The 26,077-nt window shown below is 33.0% G+C and overlaps 2 protein-coding genes across 3 annotated transcripts; one reads left to right on the top strand and one right to left on the bottom strand.

Moving 5' to 3' along the window:
• The first annotated feature begins 974 nt into the window (after positions 1–974).
• On the top strand, positions 975–11,262 carry LOC123718825. The gene is made up of 8 exons (XM_045675734.1): positions 975–1,047; positions 1,251–1,674; positions 6,378–6,536; positions 6,616–7,143; positions 8,871–9,032; positions 9,966–10,167; positions 10,382–10,494; positions 10,817–11,262. The coding sequence occupies exons 2-8, from the start codon at positions 1,455–1,457 to the stop codon at positions 11,086–11,088; spliced, it is 1,656 nt and encodes a 551-aa protein (XP_045531690.1). The 5' UTR covers positions 975–1,047; positions 1,251–1,454; the 3' UTR covers positions 11,089–11,262.
• LOC123718414 (cold shock domain-containing protein E1) lies at positions 11,254–25,235 on the bottom strand. Of its 2 annotated transcripts, XM_045674857.1 has the most exons (16): positions 25,126–25,235; positions 23,978–24,499; positions 23,662–23,882; positions 23,158–23,534; positions 22,793–23,000; positions 22,509–22,697; positions 22,234–22,385; positions 21,982–22,114; positions 21,414–21,605; positions 19,759–19,881; positions 19,115–19,296; positions 17,691–17,908; positions 16,913–17,089; positions 16,255–16,426; positions 15,109–15,266; positions 11,254–14,210 (listed from the first exon to the last, which is right to left on the bottom strand). In XM_045674857.1, the coding sequence occupies exons 2-16, from the start codon at positions 24,093–24,095 to the stop codon at positions 14,194–14,196; spliced, it is 2,637 nt and encodes an 878-aa protein (XP_045530813.1). In that variant the 5' UTR covers positions 24,096–24,499; positions 25,126–25,235; the 3' UTR covers positions 11,254–14,193. The 2 variants fall into 2 exon arrangements, with proteins under 2 accessions (XP_045530813.1, XP_045530815.1); XM_045674859.1 differs by lacking the exon at positions 25,126–25,235 and having other exon boundaries at positions 23,978–24,517.
• Positions 25,236–26,077: the final 842 nt, after the last annotated feature.

Genomic DNA, 26,077 nt, shown 5'->3' with positions numbered 1-26,077 from the left:
CAACAAAACACATACTAGTAGCCAAAATAAGAAGAAAGATACAAGGTTTACTACTCGAATAGTTGTTTTAACCTATTCTTAAATGAAGCAGTAGAGGAGTGCGAAAAAAGATCGATATTAGTAGTAGAATCAGAAGTAGGTTCTGTACGAGCGTAGAGATCTGGCAGGAATATTGAATCTTATGAGTTCGAGAAGATTTGAACAAGTTAATTCATGTACGCATATTTTTCTTATAATGACACAATCTATCAAACTACGCCTAGTACTCAAAGAAAGTAAATTATATTTTTTTAAAGTTCGGTGTATTTAGCCCTACCACCGTTGTTGGCTGGCTACCAATAGAACTTTATACGTGCGCAATTAGCTTACTCCTACCAGAGACTTGAGGTGTGAGACATACTGGTAGTTAACAAATGTATGAGATGTCAAACACGGCAGCCAGTTGTCTGTAAAATAAGAATGATTGAAAAAACGAATGCAATCTGAAGTCAAGATGTAAGTCAATTGTAACGTCACTGAATTATTATTATACGTGTGCTCCTTATAAAATGTTCGTCATTTCTCTGTGTCTCTGACATGTGCCTCCCGGTATTTCCTTTGGTCTATCCACTTACTCAATCTGCCTCTTTTGCACCACCTTGGACGTCAGGTTAATACTTCCACACTTCCATTTGATTTTATTTTTATTGTGATATCTGCTACCTTACTTTCTTTACTGTTATGATCCATTGCGTGCATTGTTCCATCGCTCTTTGACAAACTCCAACGCAAATACGAAAGTCTATATATTTAATGCGATTTCCAATTAATGGTTACATAAAGGTGTATTTCTAGTAACAAAATAAATTGTGATTATTGATAAAGTAATAACGATCATATGAACTCTCGTTAACTATACAGATAACTAATAAGGGATGTCCCCGCGATGTTCCTATCTTTACCATTGAAGGGTTTCATGTTTCATAATTCCACCAGCCTTCGAACAGACCATTCATGTATTGAAGATATTAAAAACTCCGGGCTTTTAAATTGGAAGTCATTTGCAAGGTCAGTATCCTTAATGAAGAACTAATAGTGTGTAAGAAATATGTGATAAAAAACACTTTATAACCGACATTAAGAGTATATAATTTAAATGTAAACAATTTCATTGTTCGTAGTTATTCTTGATTAGTGAACTAAACAATGTGTATAGTCTTATTATTAAAAAATATTTCTTTCATTATACGTGGACTTTATCTAAATCCTAGAATGCATGCGTGGAATCAAGCAAGAATACTGATGTCTGTTTCCTTATCAGAGTTGAAAAACTCAAAACCGCAATGATTACGGCAAGCGTCGCGGACGCCGCGTTGTGGGGCGTAGGTATGTTGTTTCCATTAGTCACAGCTGCGAGCAACAAGTGATACGTCGTCTTCGTACGTCTTGTTTATTCCGCCATTTTCCCTTGTGTTATGTGGACTGAAAACGATAAAACAGAGGAACGTGTGCGCAATGGATTGGGCGCTGTCAACTCCTTGGCCGTTAATGATGATCGAATCGCTCCGGTACCAAGCACGGCCGCTGCGACACCTTCCATATCCAATTTAAACGTGAATAATTCAAAAAAAGTGCACATTGGTCCAAAATTTGTATCTGTCACGCAGAATGTACAAAATCAAGAGCTGGTCAAAGGTAAGGGTCGGTTATATCGTTATCTACATCCTGCTGCGAATTAGCGTATGTTTGTGTAAACATTATATTTATTATTAGGTATTTACCTATAATATGAATTTGTCAATATACAGAACCAGCTTAAATGTTAGCTCGCCAAGGTGATGACGATTTTCCTTGTCTTTATTTTTGTTTATGTTTCATGGAGCTTAGTGACGAATAATGGCTGGCGCACTGCATGGCGACATGAGTATTTATTTTGTACATTAATGTTTGTTGTCGATATCTAAGTTTCAAATACATGTTAAATACACTCCCATATTGGAAAATTGCAAACAATATTACGCCCTGATTAACAAGTTGATAATTCTGTTTGTGTATACATCACCATATCTTTCCATGCAAAAGTCTAATTGTATAAAGTTTGTATTTTAATTATTAGCTAACGTACATATAACAATGCGTGCAAAGTAACCAATTGGCAACCATTTTTATCATATATCTGCGGCGTATACTTACATAAAGTAAATAAATATATTTACTATTAAAATTGAAAGTTCCTTATTACTTGCTTATAATCTTGCTAATAAACTAATGACGTTAGAACTGATAAGTACTCTGCTCTAGTAAGTAATAGAAACACATTATAATCTTCCGATGAACTAAAGTTAAAACACATAATTTAAATATTATACGAGAAAAATATATTGCAGGGTTGTAATTAATACATTATATACGTATATTTCATTTTAATGAATATACGAGGGAACTGAACCCTTTGTTTAAATGTTCGGCGCAATGATAACGTCTATCATTTGGTATTGTTTTAAAATTCATGAAATACTCATCTAATTACACCGTTTTAACTAGCAGACATGTCTCTTTCCGTCACAGCGTAAACACGATTTGACAGAAACGGACGACATAGTACTTAAGTAAATTCTTTAATACAACGCGACAGTGTTTTGTCATAATAGCTGGTTTCAGCCGCATCAATTCATTCATTAATTTTTTAGAAAGATTGTCGTTCAGAAGTATAGCAAAAGTCGTATTTTATTATTTAAATGATTAATTTCCGCTTACCATTTACATCATATCATCATCGCTACTCTGTAATTACTAATTTTGTACCGCCACGTCCTAAAACCTCTACATGCTAGTGTACAGTGGTACCGCTGTGTTGCATAGCGGATATTCAGATAAATAAATAATTGCATATACGTTTGAATCGCTATCGAAACCTCTATTGGAAGTTATAATGAATATCCAACATTAACTGGACCGGACGGACCAGATGATTCAGTGACTGATTGCAAAGTTATAAGAAATATTAGAAGGCAACACTAAAAATTGAAAAATGCTGAAGTTACACACACATATATACACTGTATAATGTATCTATACTAACTCCAATATCCAAAATGTGCAGCTAATATGACGATTACAATAGTGACTAAAAAGAAAAAAAAGTTTATAATCAAGAATGTTACAGTCTCTCCTTTCATATGTATAGTTTCCTCCATTCCCATTCTTAGTCGACCCTTAGCGCCTTTTCCATATTAAGGCACCCTCCTGTCAGCAACTTTACTTGATCGGTCATCGATCGGGATTGGTCGGGGATCTTCAACTCAATCTCAGAGCCTTATAAATTTGACTAATATTTAAATGATCATAATCCTTGGGATTGATTTTCTCCAGTTCAAACAATTTGTATCAAAACTTAGCGATTAACAAGAGTGGCGGAATGTTTCTTACCAGTTCTTCTTGCCCGCTCTACGCCCTTGCCTTGCGAACTGCTAGTAAATGTAAATTTACAACTAATTTTACTTCTTTGACGTTCATAAGTATACTTGTTTACCTATATGAATAAAGTTATATTAACTTTCACTTTGCCTGCCACTCTGCAATTCACAACGAGTCTATCCAGATTACTTGTACCTCTGAGACATCAGCAAAGGATCCGTCCTCATATAACATACTGAAGAAAGACTTTATCGTCACATGCACTTGTTTTATTATCAATAAATTCGTTTTATTTGCTGTCCGTGCAGTTTGCCTGCCACGCCACATTCAAGGATATCCTCCTTCACGCACAGTCCAAATTTCAGCTAACCGGATAATCAACCAATCTAATATTGGTTTATTACAGAGATATTGCGAACATACCAATGTTAGTGTAAAACAAGTACAAATCATCACAAGTATTTAATTAGTAAAAAAATCACAAGTCAAAGCAGGCGCAAGCCGCCTCTGAAAGCTTCAAGGTCTGATATCCAAAATAAACATAGCAGACATTATTTACAACTTAAATTTGATGTCTAACACGGAGACGTACAAATAAAATATTCTTACCGCAATATATTTTCAACTTAATTACATTTGTCAGTAACGGCTTTTCTTAGTCCTAGAAATGAAAGCGTTATCATATTATTTAAAGCGAATATACTTTATTCCTATTACCTTAGATTGAATTATGTATACTAGTGGTGTATTAAGTTTATTTAGTGGTGACTAATCATGCGACTCCACTCCACTCCACCGTTAAATCCAAAATGAGTATTGTTTAAAAATAGTTTTTATGTGTAGAGGATGACACAACTCTTAAAGTCTGAGTAGCATTAAGCAGTTTAGCACAGCGTTCTATTAAAGTAAAAAAATAACGGTCGTTAAAAATTGTTGTAAGAAATTCATTCAACAAATATTCATCGTAGTTAGAACTAATGTATTGCTACCCTTGGAATCGATCAAATCTAATAAAAATATTTACTAAATAAAAACTCACTAATTGCCGCAACGATGGATATTATTAGTTGATATTGTTAACCAGAATTATTCTCTACTTAATTGTTATGAACTTTTTGTTTCGAACCTTTACATCCTTATATTCATGTGTACATGTACAAAGAAACTTTAATAGGTCAAAACTATCATTTTCTGTTATATGATAATCGTCAACAAATCGGGCAATTCTTAGCTAACAAAGCAGCATGGTTAGATGTGTAGTAATATACACTATAATTGAATATAACACATAACCGCGGACAGTTGTTAATTGTAAAATAAGCGTTCAAACAAAATCTCAGAAAGTCACCGTAGACAACTAATTGCCAAAAATAATAAGGATTTATGTGTGAATGCAGTTAATATTTTGTTTTTTTTGTTTGATATTTTTTTAAATAAATATGTAATTTATTTTAAAAAATATCAAAAATACTTCCAAAATTATTGTTCCAACGAAGGCGCGATAGTAACAGTTAGATAAAATTCATGAAATGCTATTGCATGCATATCAACCTATTGGTTGATAGATCCAATTCAAATTATTAACACAGATTAACAAAGGTATATAACAAAGCTATAAATAAAATTTAGATTTCAATAAGTGTGTTGATAAACGACTTTATCAATACGCACTTTATATTAGCAATTAGCTATATCTCTTCGAATGCAGGTCAACAATTTTTTATCGTATTTTATAAAGATAATAAATGTTTATTAAAACTTTATACCACTTAGTAATTTAACTAGAAAAAGCAATGCGTGAAAACTGCATCCTGATTAGACCTTACTCAAACACGTTCTTTATACATCAAACATCAAAAGACATACATACATATTTATTCTTGAATTCATTTAGGCTTACATATGTGGAACCAGCTCACACAGAAGTATTTCCGAATCAATTCGACTTAGGGCCAAGCGGGCAACGCGCTTAACATCAGATGAGACACCTGTCCGTTGCCCTCCCATAAAATAAAATACATTTATGAATCTATTTCAGTTTACAAACTATTACTTAAGTAAATAATTATTTTAACGTCGAAGCTATGACACTAAATGCTTCGTGAAATCAGAAGAACATACAGATTTCAAGAAAAATTAAAAAACTGCAACCCCATCTCTAGATACTTCTACACAATACTATATACTAGAGTATATAACTAGTTTCTATGTATTTCACGAATCATGTTTTTTATTTATCCCAATCGTTACTTTACGTTATTAATCATTCCCCTTTTTACGGATCTTTTGACTCTCTTAGTCAGAATGCCAGTCAGCCCTAGGTAGAAGATATGACAACATTCAAAGTACTAAAACAATCTCGGTTTATTGATGAAAAGAGTAACGTCTAACTCAAGCAGCCTTGCGGTTTTGATTTCGAAGATTTTTATTCATGACTATCATATTTTAGATAATCCTCCCATCAACACCTAAATGGGTTCTCAAATGTTTTATCGCCGCATGATTACGCATGATGTATGGCCATGAATTTAATTAGTAAAAAATATTGTGGCGCGGAAATCCCCGGAATCACGACGTGTTTGATACACAAATTTGATTCTCTAATCAAATTTGTGACCTTGACCTTTGTCAAATCGTGTCGTGTTTTAGTAGCAGCTAAACATTTCATCAGAAAATAATATTTTTTAAATCTTGAAACGCTTTTTAAAGTTTTGCATATATATTTACTGTAGATCTGAACAAACTAACTAGAATCAACCGTTTTGTCATTGGAAATACCGTTGTCATTGTATAGCGTCATAAGTATTTGTAATTATATCACAATTATGTGTTTTTCTACTAATACAGTTGTTGCAATTTATGATACAGTTTATATACTATGCATTTATTAAATTAAAATCGTAGTTAAAATAACTAAAACATACAAACTATCAGAGCTCTTTTCTTCTCCACATAACAAGTGTATCTTATCTTGTTCACAGGCCGCTTTCTAGGCCTTGAGTTGGTCTCGCCAAATAATGCACGTACACTGCGCTGCAGCGTGGCTGTCTTCATATGCTGGGCATTTCTCGTAGCATCTGGCCTGGCAATCTACCTGATATACATGACCCTACTCAAACACCAAACACGACTAGACATAGGTAACAGTTTAGTTCTTCTCTTTGAGGCTTTTTAAGTAACTTAAAATCACATATTCACTATTGATACTTATTCGATTAGGTCTGTCGGAGTCCTGGTATCTTCGGCGGGAAGACTGGCAAGCGATGCCTTCTTACAGTGAAGAATTTCTTGCACTCCCGGTATCCTCTGTGATAATAGGACATTCAGCCGCAAAGTACTGTAATCAGAAGTTCGCTTGTGTAGAAGTGATGTTATCCATACAACAAGATCATTTGAGAAGGGGCTGGTTGGATATTGGGCCTAATTTTCTTGTGGGGGGTAATGGATTGGTTTTTGAGGGCAGAGGTGCGAATATTTTGGGCGTCATGGTATCATTTTGGAATAGAAGAAGCATAACAATAATGTTTCTCGGAAACTACGTAAATGACGTACCTGATGAAGCACAGTTTCAACATGTAAATATTTTACTAAAAAGACTAGTAGAACTGGGAGTGTTGACTCCGAACTTTATAGTTTACGCACAATGCCAATTACAACCTTTGACCGTCCCACCGGGTCGACATTTATTGCGATCAATGGACAAAGTAATTCACTGGAGTTCTACAAACATTACGGGTTGTTTATCCAGATGAAATATATAAGGATATCAATTTGTGGTCCAAAATAAATCCTGACCTATGTAGACAGGATCACGAAGCCTCCATAGTTGGCTTGTTGACTTATTCACATTGATATATGTTATGTGGGTCGTACTCTTAAAGGAAGTGAGTGTATTGTTTTTGAATTAAACTTTTAATAGATCAAATAAAAAATGTTTTTTCTCATTTCTATAACTATTTTACTTGTAACTTAAATAAATGTGATTAAACATTAAATAGGAGATCTCAGTCTTTGTATAAATAGTATATATTTGTATTAAAATCATTATCTTTTAAGCTTTATAACTACTATAAGGATTTTTGTGCAATCCTCATGCATGCTAAGGTATAAAGTATGAAATTATAAGGAAATTAAATAAATTGAATATGAAGTTATTTGTGATTTTCTCTATACTATATGAGTTAATATGCTTACCTAGTTTTGTAGATTAATTCATTTCTACTAATACTTACCAAATACAATACTAACAATACCAAAATGCGAAACGCTTAGCAAATCGAAAACGTTCATTGAATCACAATATAATATGACGTGAATGACGCACGCATCTGTTGGTAAGTAATTAGTAAAATTGGATTAGGCAACTCGTGGATCAATCCATTGAAACGAACCATCAATAGACATAGGAAAGTTTATGTGTGTAAGATTCTTTACATGTGAAACTAAGTCGTTTCCTCTGCCTCAAAGCGCCTGAATCTTTAAATTATTATTCACGCAAACAAAGCGACGCGGACAATAACTTAAGTCTTGACACCTACATATGATTGTATTTTCTGTCCGTGAGCCGAATAGGCCAGTATGTAATAGGTTATCTTCAGCTGAACCAACCCATTTTAAACTTGTCCGTATCCGGCTGTACGTACAATCCTAATATACCTAAGAAAAATTGATTGAATTGTCGTGGTTTTAGTGTATAATCTGCGATGTGTGCTGTATAAATAGAATTATGCGTCACCCAAGATAACAACACGTATCCAAGTCAGAGTACGCTGTTATACAGCTGCACTAACAACCGCTTCCAAGTAAAGAACTGCAGGCTAAAGGGCTTAGTGGTTAACACACTGGCTTACAGTCCACTTTTTTATATACCACATTGTTAACTACAAAAGGCTGATCATGATTTTAACAAGTTTATACTCGGAAATGCGTGGTGTTAAAATTTGTCCGTATTCCAAAATTACATAGTAAATCACTTTTTGCCAGTATATTTTTAATTAAGATTAAGTCGTACCAGTTTTGACCAATTGAGGAACTGTGTCAACTCTCACACGCGCTTTTAGTGCTGCATTCTAGGCTTCTTCTAATAAAAGTTACAGGCCAGATAAAACAATACACTTCTCATATATTAAACTATTTGTTTATTATATGCTTCTCAATGAATTCTATGAAATACTGCTAAATATATCTTGATCTAGTATAACTACATGTCTTTCGCCGTGCTTTCGAAACCCAATGTTGCAGCATTTTTATATGTACACAATTACAACTTACGCATACGAATGATAAAGTTATAAACACTGAGCATTTTCTCATATATGTACAAGTCTGTACCTACAAAGAAAGCTATATCTACTTGCCTATAAAATGATTAAGGAAATAGACAAAAAATCAGTTGCCATTAGTTAGTTAATCTTGTTTTAAATGTTTATTTAAATAACAGATTCAAACACTCTAAAGTATGTTACAACTTTCAGAGCTCTCCTTTCCTAAATATCTTTGGAACATCGTGAAGAACAGTTCTCGTACAGAACGACTGTCTTGCGCGGCAGCAATCACGGTTCTTATCACGTGTATAGCTCTCATTGGTTACTTCACAGGCCAGTCAGCCAATACATCCGAACCGCCTATAGACAAAGGTACGTCTACATTTATATATATTGTTATCATTACTGTCGCTTTGGTTCTAATAAATGAACACCAATAAGTATGAATCGTAGTCCTGCTTTTATGGTGAGATCATGCTGGTACTACTACTGAAATAGCTATTTTTTGCAACTTGGAATTTTTGATATTAATTCAATCCGTTTTATTCACCGCAATTTATAAAAAATGCCGTTGTGTAGATAAAACATTATCTTTGAGTTTCGCATTATCTTATATAGGTTTATTTACTTGCCTTTCATGTGCCATTTGTTTACAAACCATGTAATTCCCTAAAGCTTCTTCTTCTGAAAAATTTTGGGAGACGGGTCCCGCCGGTCAGCGGCCTCAGCCCATAAAAATCATGGGGATATTTCCGGCGGGAGACGCCCAGACCACCAGACTTGGCTTAATAAAGTCCATTTCTGGAAAAGAGAACAACTTCCCTGCTGTTTAGTTCACAGCCACGGATCTGCTTGATCGCGTAGTTAGGAGGTCCTATAAACAGTTTCATCTGTGGCTGTTTCAGTTTTTTTATAAGCAAGTAGATGATTAGTTTTCTCTCAATGGTTCCGCCGGGAAACGAATCTAGATCGGGTTAGAATAAGCTTCGTATAATATTGAACAAGTATGAGACAATGAGCGATGAGCAAACTGGTATTGCAACTTATGTTAAAATAATTAAAATCGAGATCGTACGGTGAAGGAAATACCAGCAGCCAAATTTAACATTGGGTGACCCAAAAAGCGATGCCTAGTGTCAGGCAAAGTGGGTTGATCTACTTTACAATTAAAAAAAAGTTAAGAACGCCATCGAGATGTTTGGGTCTTTATATTTTAAAATACTTGTTTAATGCATGACGCAAACGTAAGTACAATAAGTTTTATAATATACCTACTAGCAGGATCTCACGAAGTTCATATTTTAGCACCACATGAATGGCGCATCACTCGAGAGATGTGGCTGGCCCGGCCGTACAACTACACCCACACGTTAGACACCTTTGAGCCATTGATGTTGGTCATCTTTCAGCATACAGTCAGCCCCCAATGCAGTCTCTTTAAGAACTGCGCCGCTGAATTGCGCAATTTGCAAGGCTATTTTATAAGTCATTATGACTATGATATACCGTAAGTTGATATACTTATGTTCTATCTGTAACCTATTTGACGAATCTTGAATATAATTTCGGCCTTTGATTCTCTTGAGACGGAGTAATCTTTCAATTTAACCATTGCTATTTGATAGAGTTGTTACTACCATAAACATGTATACCGACTACAATACTAATATAATTTTGATCCCCTTAATTGTAATTATTAAATAATTTGTTATTGTATTTAGATACAACTTTCTGATCGGAAATGATGGTCGCGTTTATGAAGGTCGAGGATGGAACATCGAAGGAGCCCATACGTTTGGCTATAACCGATGCTCCATTGGAATCGGATTCATAGGTATTTTTAATGTCTATAGACATGTATAACTCGCATTTGTAATAAGCAAGGTCTTTTTTAATTAAACACCAAAAGACCCTTAATTAAAACTAGAAATAACTTAGCGAATGGTGTTACGTCATATTTATTTGTAGCTTCCGCCATATTCTGTGCCAAAATGACATTCTTACTATTTTCTCACGCATCTGAGCGTGATTTATGGAAAAATCTGCGACTCGATTAGTATTTTAATACAGAATCCAAAACGCTTAAGTTTCTCCTTTCCCAGAACCTTTAATTGTTAAACTTTTGAAACCATTCTAACAATTTTAAACACGTGTAGGTGATTATCGTGGAGAAATTGAGAGTCACGCCTCGGTGACTGAAGCTCAGTTAAATAGAACGAGAATGCTTCTAGAAGAGGGTGTACGACTTGGCCATTTGCGAAAAGACTTCTTGGTCATTGGTGCCAAGGACTTGGGACCCACCGCGAGTCCAGGATCCATTCTAAACAATGCCATAAAGCAGTGGCCAAATTACGACCACAAAAATCGCTTTTATAAACTAAATTGTGAAAAAATTGAAGAAAAATTTGGTAATACCACATTATACTAGTTTGGAATGTAAGTATATAGCTGCCTGTTAGCATTATTTCTGTTGAATCTTACAAATATATTTTTGTAACTATATTAAGATGTAAATTTGTACTTTTAACTGTATGTAATTTTGTACTTTTTTAATAAATGAGTCGAAAAATGTGTAAAAATAAAAAGATTTGTAAATGTTTTAATCACATTGTTTATTAGTTTATATATATTATATTTAGTGTACTTTGTTGCATGTTTGAGAGCTAATATTCGACAACATCATACTGCGTTCTGTAGGAGTTTATATTGCACAGTACGACACAAACAAAAATTTAAAGAAAATACCTATTTAGAAGATTACCGTACGTATATAAGGTACAAATGAACACGCCATGACCCCATTCACTCTAGGTCGTGATCGTTTTCATTTTGTTCATCTAAATCACATCTTTATTGTACACACTTTATAAACTTTTGGCATAACTATTTTGTCATATCATAGAGGATAAACTAAAAAAAATATAAACTTCAGTATCCAAAATTTGCAATTCCGAATATCAATTTTAACATTCGTTATTTAAGTCAGAGGTTCTTTTAGGCATGTCAAATATTGTGTCCGCCAAACCTACGTAATTTTAGAAAGGAACTAACATATGCAATGAAATAGTTATTGTTGATTAACATTTATTATATTTAAATTTTTGTAAATTCGGAAAAAGATACGGCACACTTCGACATGTATATAAGGTATGAACTCCAATTGGCGGTGTAGCGTTAACTTAATCAGATCTTCGATACAAGACACTCGTCTGCTCTGATAATTTATCCGTAGTAATGGTTAATGTTAAGACTAGTACATAATAATACCTAAACCCGAATCGATCCGGGGATCAATACACTACAACATCTAATATTAATTATCCACTTTCATAATATAACGTGGTTACACAGGCATGTATAGGTTTATATTAAAAAGTGAAACGGTACTTTGGTTCAAAAAAATGTTATATTCCAGTTGTATGTATATGTATAGTGAAATAATGTGTGAAACTGTCTGGCACTTGATAATATATACCTGTACAAAATATAAAAGAGTATAATATAGCAAAATAAAAAAAAACACCAAGCATAAGGCAATCGGCGACGATTGTTCAAAATTCCTTAAAAACTTTATATAAACATTGAGACATTTTAAACACTACCAATGATATGACTACTACCAAAATTAGCCTCTAAATTGATAATTTTGAAACAACGTAAAGGCACTACACAGTACATATTTATTATAAATGGTGTTTAGTTTACACCTACAAAAGTGGGTTATACGCTATAAATAAATTTTAATGTCCAAAAAGCTGGTAAAAATAATTCATATAAAAAATAAATCGTGACGAAAGCACCGCAATCACAATTTATTCCGAAACACATATTATTGCTCACATATCACAATAAACATTTGAATTAAGCGGTCGTGTCAAAAATGGGCACGGAAAATATTCAATCCGTCAGTCGGACGTCATTAGAAATGCTCTAAATAATTTCACCCCAAAACGAATCACACACGCGACACATAACACATGAAGGCTATAACTAGACTAGATTATGTGCCCCGAGGACATATTTATCCTTTAATTATTGCACATTAAGTTTTCAATTAATCACAGGCAAATTTCCAATAGAGATCTAAATATTATAACAAAAAGACAACATTAGCCAATACAAGTTACACGTAACTAAGATCTCCTAAAAACTAGTTTACCGCCTCACGAATATTTTTATCAAGATTTACTATATTTAGACTTGTGTGATGTTTTTTTAACCAATATTAAAGGGTGTGAGAAAAAAATATTTTTATATACACTTTACATTAAAAGCGTCGCGCGGACGGGAAATTTCACTTAGCCGTAACACGTTCCGAAACCACGCCTGACTACGCCACGCCTTGGGCCATGGGCGATGATTGCACAGTTTATTTCTAGTAGTTGGTGATACTGTATACTAACTTTAACTGCATAAACTTGGGTGGATAGAGAATGGAAAGCCTTCAAACAAATTTTCTCTGTTTTTTATCAATGTAATTACTATATAAATATTAAAGTAGGAATAAAAAAATGAATACTGAGGGCGAAAACAATTAGGCGAAAGACGGAAACCGTTGTTGAAATAAACTTAACTAATGGTTGAACAAAATGCGAGCGTTGGTGATGATATACGAACACATACGTTAAACTAAAAATTACACTTATAAATTTTCATATAAATATAAACAATTTTGAACGCATTGTTATTTATAATTGAGATAAGCTAATACATATTAAATACTCTTTAAATATTTTAATAGTTATCTACGAGTTTATTAAATAACTATTCTAATATACTTTTATATTTCTGTAAATTAATATTTTCGTTCCCTAGTGATTGTTCAAAGAATGATGAATTAAAAAAAACGAGCCACGTTCACATAACATCCTAATAAATAACAGGAATTTGTACATTGCTTAAACTGTAGTAACTAAAAACCCTACACTTGTTATGTGTCGCCTACAATTATTTAGTTAAAGTGAAACTGGAATTTTGAACAATGTGTCCTCGCGAAAAAGAACCTCTTACAAACACATGACTAAAGAAGCAAAAAAATTCGATAATTTGATATGTTTTACGCTCATATCTAAGCAATTTGCTCGCAACTATGATACGACAACTGAATAACCTAAATAAATTAAAATTTTCTAAATGCTGCTAAACCGAGAATCAGTCAGTCTCTCTTGAATACATAAACTGTACAACAATTGGCACTCTCGAAAATCACAAATGTCATTTTATTACAAAATAATGCGATAATAAATTTCCAACAAAATACAATTTCATACATTGTTCAGTACATATTATTCATACATTGAAGGAATTGTTTCTAAGGGCTACTCTCTGAATAAATTCAAATTGGAATGTAGGTATAACAAATAAAAAAGAAAGTATTATTACACAAACCCTTTGAATATTTTATATTAAAGTATATGAAATACATATAAAGGGATGGAGAGTGCCATGGTTGTTTGAGTTTACTTTGAATTTAAACAAATCTAGAATGCATACCTACAATGCATAGCAGTATAAACAGCTGTAGTTCAGGCCTTTATTCGGTAAGTTGTTCTGAAAAGGAAGATTTTCAATATTATTATTTTACAATTTATACATTTGATTCTCGAAAACTTATTATGTTAATGGATGGAATGCTATACTATAATAAATATCTAAACAGATGCACTCCAAACCGAAGACACTGTTGTTAACCGATAAGGTTGTACCACTACTGAATCGTTACTTAAAGCTGGCAACACACCACTGGCGCTGCAGGGTGACCATTTATTATTTTATTTCGTTAGTCCTCTCAATACAAATAAAGGGCTAGCGCACACGGGTGACTTTTTTCACCTTGACTGTTTACATTTGATATAAGAAGTGTGTAGATATTCTTAATTACTGAGGTTGACCTAAAGTTTGTAAATACCAGGTCATAAAATCCAAAAAAAAATACTGAGTGACATTTATGTACGTCAACCGTCGAACAAGCCAACGGAACTGTCACCGTGCAGTTCGGTTTTCATAGCAGCGAGCGCACAAATGACAAATGTTCGCATTTTCCTTCCAATTCTTAACTTTGCTCGCAAACTAGCGTCATCATTTACACAAAAAGCGAATATATTGATAATAAGATCATTATTGAGAAGTGGAAACCAGGACTCTATGATAAAAAACTGAAAGACTACTTAAAACTTAAAGAATGGGAATAGAACATAGTGTAGAACTTTCCACTTAGCCTGTGACTCCAAACGGGGTGTAATTCAGTTTTTTTTTTTTGCTTTTTTTTCTATGTCTGATAAGTTCACAGACAACGACCGCCAAAGGTCAACCAAATCGGCAAATGACGCTTTGAATGCAAAAGTTTTGTCATTGTCACCCTTCCAGAGCACACTCCACTTTAGAAACATGGCGTGAAAATGACTAAAACTAAAATGTAACGGTGACAAAACACACAAGAAATACCTACCGTTGATAGGACGCCTTGAGCGAAAGCCCCGTGTGCCATCGGGACCTCGTGGCATCCGTGTTACAATCACGCGAGGTGTGGATGCGTCCTCTTGCGAAATTGTACGAAGACGCGCTAACAATCTCTCCGGACGTGTCTTGGAGACCGCTCCCTTGCTCCTGTAACGTAATAAATTATTTGGTTTAGTTAAGTTTTTCATGACGGACATCCGGTCGAGAACGATTCTTATACCTAAAGCGTTAAAAAGGTAACCGAAAATAGTCATTTTTTTAATAAAAAATAAATCAATGGCGCTACAATGCAAACATGCTATAAATAATTATTAAATCCATCTTTCGAGAACTATTTAAACCTATTCTGAATCATACCTATAAGCATTAACTGTTTAAGTTACCCGAATCGATGTAATAGTAATTAATGAGAACCTTATTCATAAAAACTACAGCCGACTAATTGATTTTTTTTTAATGCACCAGTTTTTTTTAAATCAATGACGCTACAACCTTTTTTAGGTCTGGGCCTCAGATTTCTGTATCTGTTTCATAATCATTTGTTAATCTAATAGGCAAATAGGTGATCAGCCTTCTGTGCCTGACGCACGTCGTCGACTTTTTGGGTCTAAAGCAAACGGGTTTCCTCACGATATTGTCCTTCACAAATCGAGGGAATGTTAAATAAAAATAAAATCTATTGGTGCACAGCATGGGATCGAACCTACGACCTCAGTCATGAGAATCAGACGCAGAAGCGACTAGGACAAATTATTTAAAAAAAAATCTAATTTACCATTTGTCAGAAATCAAGAGATTTTTATTGATAAAATTAATTTGTTGAAAATGTCAGAAGCAAGAAAATTTTCACAACCCGAGAACTTATTGCCAATTCTGTATGCTTCTACCAAAGCAGAGACGTTTTGTGTATCGGAGTCCGTAATAGGTCCGTTCCGCTCGCAGTGGAACATTAAATCGACTTCAAAAATCACTTAGCTTATAATTTTTTTAAAACGTGTATATAATTATTTTGTTTATATTGTTTTAAGGTTGTTTTATATTGTATATTTTTTATATTTAGTTATTAAGCAATAACTAGGACATATACGTCAAAACAGTACATTGTTACATAGACAAATGATATTTTGATTCTCACCCGGTCTTAACAACGTTGCAAGCAGACGATTTCCCGTTGCGTGGATTAGTCAACATAACGAACTCGACCGAATCGCCTGGTTGCAACTCCGCGTGATTGCCGCGCACCTCCGACATGTGGAAGAACAGACGCCGGTTGTCTTCACCGTCCACAGACAGGAAACCGAAACCTCCTGCAAACCAATTTATAACTTATTAATAAATATATCATAATAAATTGCAATAGTTCCTGAGGGTAGTTATGCCTAACGCTAATAAAGTAGAATTATATAAGAGTTTATAAAAAAAATGTATTTAGAATATTAGTATATATATATATATAAATTGCATGGAACTTGGCAAACGGATTAATCAATAAAATATGTAAAATGTTATTTTTTTATTTAACCATTATCAATTTGTTTGTGATTTTATTGAAAATGTAAAATATTTATGTATCATTTACAGATCAATTTAGGTCTGAAAGCGCGTATACTAAAATTTCAAAGTATGTTTTAGTACAATTTAATCCTTGGAAACTAAAAAATCCTCATTCGAGAACAGAATGAAAGTAGGTTTTATCATAATCAGTTCCGAGGTTTATATGTAATTGAGATGTAGTATACATACATGTTCTTTTTACTTGATAGTTATTTGATATTTTTTAAATATACACATACCCTTGATAGCGTCTACAATGGCTCGTCTTTTCTTTCTAACGGGCACAATGTTAGTCGCACGTCCCTCAACGTCAGCTTGGAATGTCACCGGGTCGCTGATTTGAAGAATTTCGCGTTTGCACGCTAGGCCCATAATTCCAAACTCATATGACGTCCCATTTTCAGCTTGGATCATACCTGAAAAGATAAAAATTATTATTGGTCGTCGTTCTGAAACTTTTGAAAATTATTAATATTGGTCAATTGAGAGCTGAGATTTTGACACTAAACCAAATAGATTTTTCTTTTCAATCTCCAAAAGTATACTAATTTTTCTGTAAATAATAAATTTAGAAATTTTAATATTTCTCATAAGGGAGCGTTCAAGTATTACGTAACGAATTTTTGGTCCTTTTAAAAAACATTACGATGCGGGTCAGGGATTGATTTACGCATTATTGGTAATATTATTTTATATTTTTCAGTACTTTACACCGCATAATGGTAAGTTTTAGGTTATTACGGAGCGTTTCATGGGGGTGGGGAGTCAAGAATCTCTAAAAATTGCGTGACGTAATACTTGAACAATCTCTAAAATGATAAGGCCGCCAGTTGCCCACCTTTTGATTCAATTATGTTCAATTTCTTTTATATTGTAATATAACGAAGTGTTAATAAATAAATGATGTGATTATATCAAAGTAGAATAAAAATATCTCCACAATTCAATACGTAAAATATAGCCACCAATAAATTTCATGCATTATAAATAATACCAAGTATAGGCAGAGAACCTCACCGGAATATTGTGGTTGGTCCGGGTTTAATGCGCGCATAGTACGCGTAACTGTACCATTCAGGGTCGCCTCCAATGGCTTGGCAATGGGGATAGTACCTCGGGGCAAGACACGAACAAACTCAGCACTGGCACAGCCCCCACCAGAACTGCTGATCCTTCCCAACGAATATTCAACTTCCATGCCGAGCTCAAGACCGTCTGGATTGCGCTCGAGGTTGCTGAAATTTTTATTTTAACTGTAAACACATGGGCCATTCATCATTGTAATTAGAAATATAACTAAATCAATAATATGTATGAAATACTGCGCAAGTTATTAATGCTGCTAAAAAATAGTGAGTATTTAGTAGTAAATAGAGCAGTGTTGGCCTAGTGGCTTCAGCGTGCGACTCTCATCCCTGAGGTCGTAGGTTCGATCCCCGGCTGTGCACCAATGGATTTTCTTTCTTTGTGCGCATAACATAAGCTCGAACGGTGAGGGAAAACATCGTGAGGAAACCGACTTGCCTTAGACCCAAAAAGTCGACGGCATGCGTCAGGCGCAGAAGGCTGATCACCTACTTGCCTATTAGTTTAACAAATGATCATGAAAAAGAAACAGAAATCTGAGGCCAAGACCTAAAAAAGGTGGTGCATTTTTAAAGACTTTAAAGTATTCAATTAGTCGGCTGTAGTTTTTATTAATAAGGTTCTCATTAATTACTATTACATCGCTTCGGGTAACTTAAACATTACCTTATACTTAAGCATTAACTTATAGGTATGATTCAGAATAGGTTTAAATAGTTCTCGAAAGATGGATTTAATAATTATTTATAGCAAGTCTGAAATTACTTGCATCTAGGTCAACTAGAATTTAACTAGAACCCAGACCATAAATATCGCAATCATAAATAGAACATTCGCTTCTCTACTCCAACTATAGCCCCATTTTTTTAAATTGTCATGTAAGAGATATATTTTAATTTCATTTATATAAATTTCACTGTACATAAATTTCGTATAAATATTAACTATTTTCAACAAACGCACAGCCCAAATTAGTATCATGGGTAACCTTCAATAAGACTCATTTCTGTCAACAAAACAACGACCCTTATTTCGTATATATATAATTGAAAATTATATACCTCAAGAATAAAAATTGCCTTGCTAAATAAATAAAAAATTGCATAGCTATACATTATATTATTCTCCTACATTTCTAACTTTTGACTAAATACAAAAAGATAATATTGTCATAATAAATAAGCAAAAGCATTTCATAGAGAAAATTTTCATAATTCTTGTTAAATTAAAAAGTTCTTTAGTAATCCAAATCTAATATAATAAATTCGTATAAAATATCCGTTGAAGAACTTTACTTTAGACTAAAGACATCATATTTATTAATTTGACACACGCAAGCTTAAAATATACCCTACCTGAAGTGGAAAAAGATTTCCTTAGTATGGTCAGCTGTTTCTATGAACCCAAAGCCATCCTTCAGAGCTGCGATGAACCCTTGCATGATGGGACGAGAATTCCCGTTAGCAGAACTTCCGTTGGCCATGCCCAAAGTTTGTATTTGTACAGACATTGCCACTAAGTCTTTGGTTCTCTTAGACTGTAATTTAACAATATCTTATGTTAATATACAACCGCATTATGAATCTAAATAGTGCAGAGAATCAATCACAATTTTCAAAGGTTGTCATTCAAATGAAATAAAGATAAAATTTTAATTAGTTCGGTAGACAATTTTTCTCAATGAATCAGTATTAATATTCTTTTATTACGTACCATCCACATAACCTAATGAAAATCCTTGCGTGTATACAATACATATACGGCAAGTGTAAAATCATACAAATTTTAAGCAATTTTTTACTGTTTTATTATTTTGAATAACTATAATTTGTTTTTAAATTTATATGATTTTATGACTTACATTATTTAAAAAAGAAATATTTTATGAAACAACCTATCTTCATTCTTGAACAAAAATTTTATGAAATTACTAACGTTTAATTAAATTTTATTCGTAATAATTATCTAAAACAATGTCATTCTAAAAGAATCATGTTACCTGGTATATATCAAACATAACTTTGTCGCCCACACGTGGAAGTACTTTTACTTCGCATTTATTAGCGGCAAAGGGTATGTTTTTCTTTACGTTATTGATGTGGCAAGTAATGATTCCATTTTCCTGTAAAACAAACAAATAATGAAGTTTTTTACCGTTACAGCCAACTAATCTAAGTAATTATTATCAAAATACTACAAGTTTTTATATATATAGTCAGATAATACAATTATCATAGATACTATTTTATTGATACATTATATACAATAAAATGGCAGTATTTTTTAACGTTTAGTTGTGTTCCATATTATTATAATACAATCGTAATGTGTCATATATACTATAATTGTACTTAGGGTGAAAATCAGATTCTCATGTCATAAACGTATTGAATTTCGGCAAGACAAGGTTCGGTGGTGCCTAATTATATATTAAAAGGTATTTTTTTTACCAACACTAATACCAAAATAGATATTTGTAAATCAAATATTGTAAAAGTAAATATAGAATTCGCACCGACAAGGCAGCGATATCTAATAGCACTATACAATCGAACATCCGCTTCTACGGTACATTGCATTTATATTCGCGATTGTTATCATCCGACAGGTGGTTATTGTAGTAACTGAAGTGGGAATTTCCTATGTTATTCAAATCTAAAACCTAAACCTAGCCAAGTGTATGAACTATATATAACCTAAACTGAATAGATCCCATTAATTTAAAAAATAACAACTTAACTACATAATGAGCTCAACAAAAAAAAAAATATTTTCATTGGTAATTAATAAAAATTATAGACGAATATTATGCACGTCATTATTGGCTGTAATATTCATGACAGTGTAATCGAAAGAATTTTTAAGAAAATATAACAGATCTCTGCTATGATTGCTTCAAAACATTAACTAATCTAACAGTGAAGAGGCTCCGCTGTTTGAACTTTTATCAACCTAGCTTTTTCTTTGATTCATACTTATTATGGAAAACGCTTAGGACAAATAATTAAAACTAGAATGCCATAATTACAGGTACTATATATAACGAGAATAATAAGACGACATTTGTAGATATCTGCTATTAAAAATGCAGATATCTACAAAGTACACTGTAATAAATCCTTACTTTCGTTGTTAACATTTAGCACAAATTGAAGAGAAAAATTCAAACCTTTGTGACTTTTTTCAATAACTACTGAACAAACCATTTCAACGTTAGTTTATTTTTATAAAATTTGAGATTTAAAAGAATAAAACCGTCTTGGAAAAAGATGTACCACTCTACTTTTCTATTGGTGACTTACTACTATAAGACTAGTAGTAGTAATTCCAGTTAAACAATTGTATAATTTGGACATTATGGGATATTTGTAAATAAATGTTGCACAACATAATAAATGTATTGATTTCAAACGGCATATAAATGTGTATTATAAAATAAATAAAACACAATTTATTAATTCAAGTAACATTAGGAACACATATGAACAATTAATCAAATTACTAAGTTTACATAGCAAATTGTAGAGAACTGCAATTTACTAAAACCACAAACAAATAATAATAACATCCCTAATCTTTAATAATTAATAACAATTATAAAAATTATTTATTAACAATATAGATTATATAATTGCTGAAAATATCTCCACTCACCGAACTTCCATTTCGTGTTGGGCTGGATGAGGAGGAAAATGATTGCGCCTCTTTACTGATAACACCACGGATGCCTTTCTCAACCAATGTCTCAAACTTTACAGTGCCAGCTGGCAAGTGCTTGATACGGATAGCGGATTGACGGGTGTTCATGTTAGAGAAAGATGTAACTGGGTCCACAGTAAATTCTACCTGTTATACACATTGGAATTTTTTATAAATGTAATTTTCAAATATTGTGTAAACAAAAGGATAACATTAAATTATGTCCAGCCACCAAACAATATGTATACTCCTTTCTGACTGCAGCATAAGTTAATTGTTGCGCTGGATTATAACAACTCAGGAGTTTCTTATGAACCCAGCATTATATTATAACAAAGGAATGTGTTGATTTCAAAAACAAACTTCTTTCCTGGTATTATAAATTATGGCCATGTGTGTTTATATAACAACAATAAATAGTATAACAGTAGTATATGGTTAGCAGACTGAATAGTTTATATGCCTAATAACAAAACTAATAATTGCCTTTTGATATTGGCCCCAAACTGCCTTTCATACATACCTCATCACCAACGCTCAGTTCTTGACCTAGACGCAAGACTTCAGCAAAATGGAAGGACATGGTTTGATCTCTTTCAACACACCGAATGAATCCAAAGCCTTCTCGCAAGGAACAGACAAGCCCTTGCTCCCTTCTGTTGATATTATGAATTGTTTAATTCAATGAATTATTTAATTAATTAAATAATAAACAATGTACAGTATTATATATATAGGTGTATAGAATTGGAAGGAAGAATGTGAATTAACTTACCGTTCTCCTGAAACATTAAAAGACTCATCTAGAAGGGAGATATTTGTTGCGCGCTTTAATTGATCTCGCCTGTCTGTTGCCACTTGGAATTGGACCCAATCACCATGCCGAAGTGTGAATTCACCACATTGATCTTTGTCACCGAATGGTACCTAATAATGGTATCAATTGTGTATTGAGTAATTTCTTTAAATATATGCAAAGGTATAATTAAAAATTAGGAAGACCTAGTTACAACAATAAAAATACAGTTTTTGCTAAGAAAATTAATTTACCTCAGTTTCAGAGTGATCTGCTGCACGGTACTTTATCCTACCAGGGAGCGGATCATTTTGTGGTACACGCATCATGTTACCTCTTTCAAGGGGTTTCAGTACTTGTCCCCGCATAATCTCAGGATTTATATCTTCAAATACAACAGACCCACTTGGTAGTTTTGTAATGTTACAAGCAACTTCCTTACCCTAAAAAATAAGTCAATGTTATCAATATTAGAAATAGCATATTTCTTTATTAAATATTTTCCACAATGTATACAATATAGTATTACTAAACTTACATTTCTTGTTTGTATAATGAATTCAACATCATCTCCTAAGGATAATTCCTCTTTTAATTTTGCTTCAGAATAATGAAAGAATATTTCTTTAACAACATCAGCACGTTCAATAAATCCAAAATTTTCTTTTTTAGAACAGACAACCCCATGATATTTCACGGGATGTACAGGATTCTCAAATCGGACATGGCAAGCACCCAGAGTGCCTCTGAAATATTAGTTGTGCCATATAGAACACAATGTAAAATAAGTATGTCATACTCATGAATGTAGCAAGTGCTGGTTCTCATTTGTTGCAAGCAAGTTTTTTTATCCAACCAAGATTTCAACACTTTAATTTACAAAAAAACTTAATAAGTTCTAACCTTTGGTTTGTTGCAATTTGAAAACTCACAGCATCCCCACTTCTTAATGTCACATTTCCTTCAACATCATCCTTGGTATAAGGCAAAAAGAAACACTCGCCACGGTTTTCATAGGATATTCTTCCAGTATTATCACCAGAACCTTCCCCCTTAACTTCGGTAGTGACTATGCCTGTGACACGCGCCTCACTCAGGACTACTTCAGGTGCAATTTTGGTAACAAAAGAAGCAATTGGTTTTCCAGTACGCCGGTCGTAAGTCATTTCAAATTCTACAGGGTCACCAATCTTTAAATGATCAATGTTGCCACTGAACTGGCTAAAGTGGAAGAACAAACGAGCTTGTCGTTCACAACACTGTATGAAACCATAAGAGTGCTGAAAACAAATTGTCCCATTGATTATATAATTCATGTAATTACAATAGTATATAAATGTTGAAACAATACAATTGGAATTGCAGACATATCAATGTTAACCTATAAACAATTTAGTGTCAACTTACAAGTAATTTTTCAATTATCCCAGTTTCTCTAATGGGTGGGTTGTTTACAGAATCATACTGAGTGGGGTTGTTTGAGGAACTCGATGAAAATACACCAACAGAATCACCCATTGGACACGTATCTATATTGAAGCCCGTGCCAAATCTATTCCCACCACTTGGCTTATTCATATTATTATAGTTATCTCTGGGAGAACTGGGAAAATCACTACTAAAAGAGCCTAAAAATAAAGGAGACATGAAAATAATATTAAGCTACATTTAAAACACTAGATTTTACAATAGAATTACATTTAGATTAATAATAAATACCTACCGTTTCGAAATACCTGCTTTGATTGCATGTTAGAATGCTGGAGATCTAAAATATCCCGCAGCGGAGATACATGTGAATCTGGCGGCTGGAACAATTTCCACTGAGGATTGCCGGACATTCCAATATCTCCGAAGACAATATCAAAGTGTATATTTTATAAATAATATATATGAGTCCAAATCTCAGTTATAACCCAATATATCACAGAGAAAGTATGGTGTTATGGTTAAATAGTGCTAACTATATTGTAAAACATAATCACATTTTCAAAATTTGTGTCCCTTAAAACACAAAGTCTTTAGAACAAAGATCACAAATTTATGCACCAGAACACTATGAAAACAATAAAAACTGGAAATATACTATTGTTCCTCAGATGTCTTCAATGCTTGCTGGATCGGAGTTCTTATTTGCATCGCCTTATATTTTCAAATTTGTAATTCAATTCAGCGTTGCTTTTTGATTAACTTTTAATATTTACATATATATATATATAATAATTACTTATTCTCTAAAGTTGAACTGTAAAGAAAATAAGGATAGATTAGATTAAAATAAACAAACTACTCCTACTGTGATATCAAATTCAATTTCAAGAAAAATTATATACATTTTAATCCAACTTCCCAATATTAAAAAAAAAGTATTAGGAGGGTGGATTAAAATATATTATTTTTAAGCCTCGAATATACGTTACGTTAAGCAATGTAACGTCGGTTACTTCTTTATTAGAAAAAGGAAATTGAGACTAACGCACAAATCTTTTCTAATTTGAACATCATCACTAAGCACCACACAATTAATACAATCGAACGAGAGAACCCGCCATCACGAACCTTAATAAAGCTTTTATATGGAACCGTTCACGAAAAAACTTAAAATATATATCTCTAATTAGACTCAGAATATGATAGCGTCGCATCGAAATATTGTACTACATTTTATTAGATAGATATCGACTGCTTGACAAACGAGACGATCGTCCTGAAACTGAAATTGTAATGCCGCTAACGCTATAATAGGAAGAACTCTTTGAAACCACCACGAGTACAAAAAATAACTATACAGCTGTGGCTTAAACACAAAATTGCAAAGAAACATACATAATAATACAAACAAAATCCATTAAATTAATAAATAATTCTCACCACGATACAGCACAGCACTGACGACATACCGCCATATTGAATGTCAACATAGTTGTACTTTTGACTTTATCATACAAAAACAATTATTTTAATTTTGTAACAAACAAATTAAAAGTCTTTCTTATTAAGTTTTCCTGAAATTTATGAAATATATAAATAGTATAGTTTTTTTAAATTTTGTACTTGTTTGTAAACTAATTATGAAGACCAATCTAGGGTTTATTTTTTCTCTTTTGTATAATTTCGGTTCAAAATCAATTTTAAATGTGGCCATTATTTTATTAGACACTTTGTTTTCTATATTTTATTTTCTAAATTAGTTAAAAAGATTTATTAATGATATACTTATTATAAATTGTATTATTAATAATAATAATCAGTGCCTCGGCTTTTGTTTATTTATGATATTCTAGCTCCTACCGCAAAAGTATTTTGTTTTCGCCTGTATCTGTTGGACAAATTTGTTCATGTGTGCTATCTGTTACAGTAATGTCAAGCAACGCCGTTCTGTAGTCTGTGTATATTTGTGTAGGTCATGACAAAGCTGATACCGAGTGAGCGGGAAATTTAAAGTAAACTTCAATCAATAATAATTTTATGTTACCATCTCCTTCGTTCTGAATTCCAAGTGAAGTGTTTTATATACTTTTTGCTTTCTACAAAAATAAATACTCTACAGATAACTATGATACTAATCAAAGGTTATACAACAAATATCTTCTCTACTAATGTCTCTACTCTTCTCTATGTCTTCTACAGTCATAGTGGAATGGGCTATTCACTAAATATTTTATATCAGACTACGGGAAAACCAAAATAATTGTTTGATGTGCATCAGGAGCTTTTGTATTCCATACGACAAATACCTGCAGTCAGAGTTATATTTGTCCCTTAACACAGTTAAACTAAACTGGGATTAAATTTCATATAAGAAAATCCACGTCAATTCACA

Source organism: Pieris brassicae, chromosome Z (assembly GCF_905147105.1).
Source record: "Pieris brassicae chromosome Z, ilPieBrab1.1, whole genome shotgun sequence".
In the NCBI taxonomy this organism is placed as follows: Eukaryota; Metazoa; Arthropoda; class Insecta; order Lepidoptera; family Pieridae; genus Pieris; species Pieris brassicae.
The sequence above is the reverse complement of the archived record's forward strand: the minus strand, read 5'-3'. Positions and strand labels throughout refer to the sequence as shown.

Coding starts and splice junctions, on each gene's coding strand:
- LOC123718825 (XM_045675734.1), top strand. CDS start 1,455: ATGTGGACTGAAAACGATAAAACAGAGGAACGTGTGCGCAATGGATTG. Junction 10,168..10,381: donor CATTATGACTATGATATACC/GTAAGTTGATAT, acceptor TATTGTATTTAG/ATACAACTTTCTGATCGGAA. Junction 10,495..10,816: donor CATTGGAATCGGATTCATAG/GTATTTTTAATG, acceptor AAACACGTGTAG/GTGATTATCGTGGAGAAATT.
- LOC123718414 (XM_045674857.1), bottom strand. CDS start 24,095: ATGTCCGGCAATCCTCAGTGGAAATTGTTCCAGCCGCCAGATTCACAT. Junction 21,606..21,981: donor AACTGAGCGTTGGTGATGAG/GTATGTATGAAA, acceptor TGTGTATAACAG/GTAGAATTTACTGTGGACCC. Junction 17,909..19,114: donor GAAATCTTTTTCCACTTCAG/GTAGGGTATATT, acceptor TAAAAATTTCAG/CAACCTCGAGCGCAATCCAG.